The 7,993-nt window shown below is 40.1% G+C and overlaps 1 protein-coding gene across 4 annotated transcripts in view; it reads right to left on the reverse strand.

Annotated features, from left to right (window-relative positions):
- The window catches only part of TOMM70 (translocase of outer mitochondrial membrane 70), a gene marked incomplete at its 5' end in the record, with an annotated part of 42,297 nt that overhangs the window by 15,076 nt on the left and 19,228 nt on the right, over positions 1 to 7,993 (reverse strand). For all 4 annotated transcript variants that reach the window (XM_079974548.1, XM_079974549.1, XM_079974547.1 and 1 more), the window contains 3 exons: positions 950 to 1,059; positions 1,270 to 1,396; positions 2,646 to 2,819. In XM_079974548.1, the coding sequence (XP_079830674.1) occupies positions 950 to 1,059; positions 1,270 to 1,396; positions 2,646 to 2,819 (411 nt within the window). The remainder of the gene's footprint in view (positions 1 to 949; positions 1,060 to 1,269; positions 1,397 to 2,645; positions 2,820 to 7,993) is intronic.

Raw genomic sequence — 7,993 nt, forward strand, 5'->3', positions numbered from 1 at the left:
AGACTCTGGGGTTGTGCGCCCATCTCACTTAAGAGGCCAGGGGCCAGCGCTGTCCGGAGACACTTCCGGGTCACGTGGCCAGCGTGACATCGCTGCTCTGGCGAGCCAGAGCCGCACACGGAAACGCCATTTACCTTCCCGCTGGTAAGCGGTCCCTATTTATCTACTTGCACCCGGAGGTGCTTTCGAACTGCTAGGTTGGCAGGCGCTGGGACCGAGCAGCGGGAGCGCACCCCGCCGCAGGGATTCGAACCGCCGACCTTTCGATCGGCAAGCCCTAGGCGCTGAGGCTTTAACCCACAGCGCCACCTGCGTCCCACACCTAAATTAAGGGGGTGTTAATGAGGGTGCTAATTTTCACTTAAGAATACTCTTTCATAGAAAATCTGGATGAACGCCATGCTGTTATTGATATTCCAGGTCAGGAGGACTCTTTTCCTGTAATATTGATACAACTGCTGATGTCTTGCTGGTTTACCATGATCTCTGGTATTGTAGTTGATTCCTTGCTACTGAAACTGATAATTAAACTATCTACAACACATTATCCTACTGAAACCAAAGTATGTCTAACATAAATAAGACATACCTCCATTTCCCTTCCCTTCCTGTTTTTCTTATGTTTACTTTTAAATAATAAGCTGTTTAGGGTAGGAACCTGGTTTTTGTTCTTTGTGGAGAGCCATGTATATACTGGAACATGGTTGTTTTTTGGCATGTTATGCAGAAAAAGAAGAATAAATATCGTAAAGTATCTGACTTGTGGACTTGCTGCTTCTATTGCCTGTATCAGCTACTTCCACTGTGGTTATCAGCAATCCTTACTTTCACTAGGACCAGTTTTCAAATCACTTCACACTTTCTGTAAAAACCATTAGCACAGCTTTATTCTTGTAACTGGCACCAAATGGCAAGTGTGTTACTATCACAACCAATATTGAAAACATACCTTATATTTTTCTTTGGCCTTTTCTTTCCCAAGAAGTTTAAGAACTTTATCAGCTAGCAACATACTTTGCTGATTTTGAAAGCCTTCTAAAATGCACACTGCAGTGACATCTGGGGATTATAAACAGAAAACAATGATATGAATTATGAGTTCTTTAATCCTTGAAAAACTTTATAGCCAGTTGCCACAATGTACATTTTATCCCTCTGAACACCTGGTTTATATATAACCCTCTTTGCAGCCAAGGATTTTGAAAATAAACTTATCTTCTTTTGCTGAATTCAAACAACTTCTGCATCTTTAAAGTACAACATACTCACCTTCTAAACATTCTTTCTTATTGTCTAGCTTCTCATGTGCCTTTGCACGCCTGAAGAGGGCTTTTATGTATCTGGGATTTAGCTCAACTGCCTTTGTACAGTCTTGTGCTACCTCTTTCCATTTTTGCTGTAGATATAAGAAGAACCAGTTACAAATAAGCTATTTTCTCAAAGGAAAAAAATTACAGGAGATTTCTACCACTTTTTACACTGCAACCTAGTATGCTTTAATAGTTTTTAGTCCGAAATGATCTTATCTTCAGATGCTGCTCTAGATTTAAGTTACAAATCCATCAACGCAAGCCCATGCTTGTTTACTCAAGAGCTAAGTTCCAGTGTGCTCTATGCACACTCCCAGGTTGATGTGTTTAGGATTACAGAAAATGGTTACAACTACAGAGTAGTATTACTAAAGTATTAGTAAACAGTTTGACCATAAAGCATATGAATTTTTCACTCTCAAAGTAGCATCTTGGAGACAGATGTCCGGGAAAGCAAAGAGCAGAAGCAGCCAGTCAAAAAGGAAACCGGGAAACTCTGCAACCCAATAAGAAAATGAGTGTGTGCATGCTAAAACAAGATATTCTAAAAAGAGATACAGCTGGTAGGAAGAAGTATTCAAAGCCTAGTGAAATCAAGACCTGGTACTGTACTATTCAAGCCCGAATAATGCAAATAAAGAAGAAATAATAATAATAATAATAATAATAATAATAATAATAATAATTTATTATTTATACCCCGCCCATCTGGCTGGGCCTCCCCAGCCACTCTGGGCGGCTTCCATAGAAACCAAAAATACAGTAAAATATCACACGTTAAAAACTTCCCTGAACAGGGCTGCCTTAAGATGTCTTCTGAATGTCAGGTAGTTGTTTATCGCTTTGACATCTGCTGGAAGGGCGTTCCACAGGGCGGGCGCCACTACCGAGAAGGCCCTCTGCCTGGTTCCCTGTAGCTTTGCTTCTCGCAATGAGGGAACCGCCAGAAGGCCCTCGGCGCTGGACCTCAGCGTCCAGGCAGAACTTCTAATAAGCATGTTTCATTTGGGTGTTCAAACTTAGCCAAACATTTGCTGTCCCCTCTATGCAAACGGGGAACAAGGGAGACAGCTTCAGTTAACCACAGCTGAGTGCATGGAACTCATGCATATCCTGGATTCTTAAGTCTGAATTTGATCATGAAAACAAAGTCTATGTGCTGCTTCTCCCTACCAATGAACTGCAAACAGCAAGTGGCAATTGTGAATTAGAAGAATTTTAAACCTCTGCATGTGCGGAGTTTAATGCCTAGGGGGCTAGAACAAATAAAATGTCTAAACATACAAAAAAGCAGATGAAGTCTATATTAATAATGTTTGTATTTAAGATACATACCAGTTGCTCATATGCTGCAGCTCTGTTCTGATAAAAAGTAGAAAGGTCAGCATTTTTCTCAGGCGGACATAAACTGATGGCTTCGGTATAGCACTGAATGGCTTGCTCATATTTCCCAGCTTTAAAATATTTGTTGCCTTTGTTCTTTGCTGCTTGGGCTCTATCAAGAGGGCTCTGAAAAAAAATATATTTACCATTCATACATATTTTGAAAATACAAAAGGGCGGTTTTACTAAAACTTTAAAGTCTCCAGAACCACCTTATAGAAACTGAGATATGAAAACTAGGAGCTAAACAGCACCTTAAAGCTAGGTTATGGGCGCAACAACAGAATGTCTAGGCACATTTTTTAATAACAAGAATACAAAGCTGAAAATGAATGAACTGCAGCTAAAATATTATGTTCAATTTTCACACAGTCTAGTCCTTCCCCTGCACACCCCCCATATATTCTTAAGAGGGTCTCTTCTCCAGTCTTCAGAGAGTATCTGGAAGTGGGGAGGCCGGAAAAGGTCCTCTTTTCCTTCCACTCTTCAGTTTTAATCTGAAATCTTAGGCGCAGTACTGTACCGAGTTGAGAAACTGCTCACGCTAATGAAATTCCGTAGCAAAATGTGCCTAGAAAAATAGGAGTTTCGAACACTGATGGCAGCTGATCACAAGAAAGCCACTATTTTATAAAGATGCTCCTTCTAGGTAAACAAAATACAGCATTCAAAACGTGGCAAAGATGTAAACATTTTCCCCACATTTATTTAGAGCAATCTATATATAGAGCGGGACGCAGGTGGCGCTGTGGGTTAAAGCCTCAGCGCCTAGGGCTTGCCGAAAGGTCGGCGGTTCGAATCCCTGCGGCGGGGTGCGCTCCCGCTGCTCGGTCCCAGCGCCTGCCAACCTAGCAGTTCGAAAGCACCTCCGGGTGCAAGTAGATAAATAGGGACCGCTTACCAGCGGGAAGGTAAACGGCGTTTCCGTGTGCGGCTCTGGCTCTGGCCAGAGCAGCGATGTCACGCTGGCCACGTGACCCGGAAGTGTCTCCGGACAGCGCTGGCCCCTGGCCTCTTAAGTGAGATGGGCGCACAACCCCAGAGTCTGTCAAGACTGGCCCGTACGGGCAGGGGTACCTTTACCTTTACCTTTTATATATAGAGCATCTTTAGAGGAGGCCTATATGAATCTCAGCTATGTATGGTTATAAGATGATGTGCATATAAGGCTGCCACAGCTGCCAGCTGAGAGGAATGTTTAAAATATTTCCCTAGCTTATGAAAGATTTGTGATGTAGATCTTGCTACCAATTTAAACATAAACATACATTAAACATACTCTGTCACACTAAGATTATTATTTTAATAAAGAAAATAGAAGTAGAAGATAAGCCTCTTTTTATTACCAGCACAGGAAGGTAATACAGTGGTACCTCGGGTTACATACGCTTCAGGTTACACACTCCGCCAACCCAGAAATAGTGCTTCAGGTTAAGAACTTTGCTTCAGGATAAGAACAGAAATCATGTTCCAGCGGCGCGGCAGCACCAGCAGCAGGAGGTTCCATTAGCTAAAGTGGTCTTCAGGTTAAGAACAGTTTCAGGTTAAGAACGGACCTCCAGAACGAATTAAGTACTTAACCCGAGGTACCACTGTATAGCTTACACATGTATCTCCTTTCAAGTCCAAGAGAATACACAACTTAAGAGAGAAGACTGTTATGGTCACTGAACATTCTGTGATGCTTCTTGCCTACTAATAGTTATGAGTGACCAGTTGATACTTGCACAATGACAGCTAACAAGACAGCCTTCATGCTTTCCTGTTGACTTGGAACCTATGAAAAGCCTTTGAAAGGCAACATTCTCCAATTAGAAATGAGGCGCTAAGAGAAATTCGTGTTAGTTTGAACTTTAAATTTGGACTCCTTGAGAGGCAGACAAGAGAGCTGAGTTTTAAGCTGGAGTTGACTAGAACTGGGTTCAGTCCTGAAGCTGAGTGAACTACAGTAGTGCCCCGCAAGACAAATGCAAGATGAAAAACCCGCTAGACGAAAGGGTTTTTCCGTTTTTCGAGGTGCTTCGCAAGACAAATTTCCCTATGGGCTTGCTTCGCAAGACGAAAACGTCTTGCGAGTCTTTTCCCTCCCCCCCCCTTTTTCTAAGCCGCTAATAGCGCTAATCCGCTAATAGGGATGCTTCGCAAGACGAAAAAACCGCTAGACGAAGAGACTCGCGGAACGGATTATTTTCGTCTTGCGAGGCACCACTGTAGTTATTCTCTGGGAATCTCAGGCATGATCAGCAGCTATATTACTAGCTTGCTTGCTTCCATAATGCTTTGCTTATTTTTTGTAAACTAAAAACAAGTATATATAGGATACCATGTATCTCTAGGGTTTTTTTTATATATATATAAATAAAACACTTAACTCTGTAGCACTGAACCTAGACAATTCTCTGCTCAAGGAAATGAGATGTGTGTTGAGGATGTTACTATGGTCTTTTATTATTAAACTGCTCAATGTGCAACCAATGTGGTAACATAATTACATTCTCACTAATAAGACATCTTCAAACACTATGAATTTTGTTTATTTCTAAGGGGTCAAGTGGAAGAATTGATATCTTCAAAATTAATGTTTTTAAAATTAAGACTCCTAGTTCTGAGGGTATAACATATTTCAATGGTAAAATTTACATGACCTCAATCCAAAGCTTTGTGGATTCCTTTGCAAACACAAGAACTTCAAACATGAAGCAGGCACAGGGCTGTATTGCATGACTTAGAAAATCATGTTGCTCACAATGGAGAATCCCTACAAGCATGCAAAATATCCTCTAATTTCTACATTGTAAGAAAACACATCATAACAGAAATGTTAATCATTTAGACATTAGTTGCCAGCAGATGAAATCTACCTGTACTACCTGTACAAAACTGCTCAAGTGCCATAATAGAGAGTTAATGTCATTTAGTCTTGCAAAGGCTGTTTGAATAGCACTTTATGATTACTACCTTGTCTCTCAAACACAAACTCCCTAAATGAGATAATGCAGAAGAGTATATTTGTTCATTTTTTTAAAAAAATATGGTAAAACCAAGCTGATAAAAAGGTTTGTGGTAAAAAGTAAACACTAAAGGAATGTGCATTGGTCTTCATTATTTTTCCATGTCACAAAGCTTATGAACAAGGCTTTTGTTTTTAGGGACAGTGTCTTCTCAAGCAGAATGAGGAATTTGCTGTCATTTAATGGGCATGATCTCAGTGAAGCCAACATATGACAAAAATTGACTAGAGATGTATAAAGGACAAGTTTCAGCTTTTTCCTTACAGATATATAATTAAAAACTGTCTTTCAAACAACACAGGCAATTTTTTATTCTTGTGATCCAAGATCAGTACCAAAATGCCAGTGAAAAATAACTGGCACCAACCAGCTATACCACAAAATGCCTCTCCAACAAAAATGCAGTGCTTGTCTCTATAAGATATTAAAAGCTTGAGATCTGAAATACCTTTGGCTAGAAAAAGATTTCCAAATTCTAGGCACCTACATCATTTGTTAAGAAGGATGACTTGGGGACTTTTTAATATTTTCCATTCATTAATACAACAACAACAACAACAACAACAACAACAACAACAACAACAACATACAAATGCTATTAAGCTGCCTAAACAATAGAAGATACTTATCCTATTTCACTTTAAAGAAAGGAATATATATATAACTACTCATAAGATCAATAAGTTTTAAAAGTGCACTTTTAAAAATTTGCCATTAATTATTTAACCTGATATGGAAAGTGCTAATATTCATTCTCCAATGCTTGCAAAGAGAATGCAAGCATTCCAATTTCACAGGATTTCCTCAGATAGAATAAAACATAAAATTCCAATTTGGAAACAGAATTAAGCAACTGTTCACATCATGCAATCAGACTACACATTTTCAGAGCACAACAATGTAGGTAGAGCAACTTTGGGAGCTAGTGCACCATGTAAAAAATAAAGCCCTTACTTTAATCCATGCTTTATATTCCTAATCCATGGCCTGGCATAATTGGCAATTAACAGCTCCCGTCAAATGCAAGAGACTATATACATTTCATTCTAAGATTAGAATGCTGGTAGATCCCCACTATCTAATGACTGCACTCTGCTTAGAAATCTCAAGAGACACCAAGCACTTTCATTTTTATCTATAGGAACATTTACTAAGACAGCAATAAGATGCCTGACTCTACATTAAAACAAGAACTGTTTCCAATTTATGTATCTTCCTCATGAGTATTTATCTCTGCCTTTCTTAACTTGCACTGAATTGCCTAGTAAGATTTGGACTGGGCACTAATTCCCAAACTGTGTGGTCATTAGTGCTAAAGTGTGACTTGAAAAAAGTTTTGGAGCGTCAGACTAGGCCATGCGGAAGACCCCATACAGCTTTAGCTGCCAGTATGTGAAATGAGACACCATCCTGAAGACAAATATGCACTTGGATTTCCCAAAACTGTCATCAGTACAGATGGCAGGAGCATAGGAATCTCTGAAGCATTCATTACCACTGCCCAGAAAGCACACCTCCATGCTCTGGCCACCCTGGGCAGTGAGTTAATTAAGCACAGGGGAAAGTAAGCCTCCACTATGATGCACTTTGAACTGGAGCATCCTGCAGTTACAAGGTATCTTTTGAATTTAAAAACAAATTTCCTCCTATTTTAATCAAAAGTTGTTGATGGAATCAAAAGTTTGAGAAATATTTACATAAAATTTCAAAATATACGTCTCTAAATCAAAGCCATTGCATTTTGTTTCAAAGCAGTCTAGCTGAATCAGACCAAAGGCCCACTTAGTCCAGCATCCTGTTCTGTGACCAACTACATACCTATGAGAAGCCCACAATAAAGATATGAGAACTGCACTTGTGTTCCGGAGCAACTGCTAATCAGAGGCATACCACCTCTGAAACTGGATGTAATACTCAGCCATTGATAGCTTTATCCTCCATGCATCTGTCTAACCCAATTTTAAAGTCATCCAAGCTTATGGTCATAACTACCATCCTGTAGCAGTGAATTCTAGTTTAACTATGTGCTGTGTGAAGTACAGTGGTACCTCAGGTTAAGTACTTAATTCGTTCTGGAGGTCCGTTCTTAAGATGAAACTGTTCTTAACCTGAAGCACCACTTTAGCTAATGGGGCCTCCTGCTGCTGCCGTACCATCGGAGCATGATTTCTGTTCTCATCCTGAAGCCAAGTTCTTAACCTGAGGTACTATTTCTGGGTTAGCGGAGTCTGTAACCTGAAGCGTATGTCACCCGAGGTACCACTGTACTTCTTTTTCTCTTGTCCTGAA

The sequence above is a fragment of the Podarcis cretensis genome (assembly GCF_951804945.1).
Source record: "Podarcis cretensis genome assembly, chromosome: 4".
In the NCBI taxonomy this organism is placed as follows: domain Eukaryota; kingdom Metazoa; phylum Chordata; class Lepidosauria; order Squamata; family Lacertidae; genus Podarcis; species Podarcis cretensis.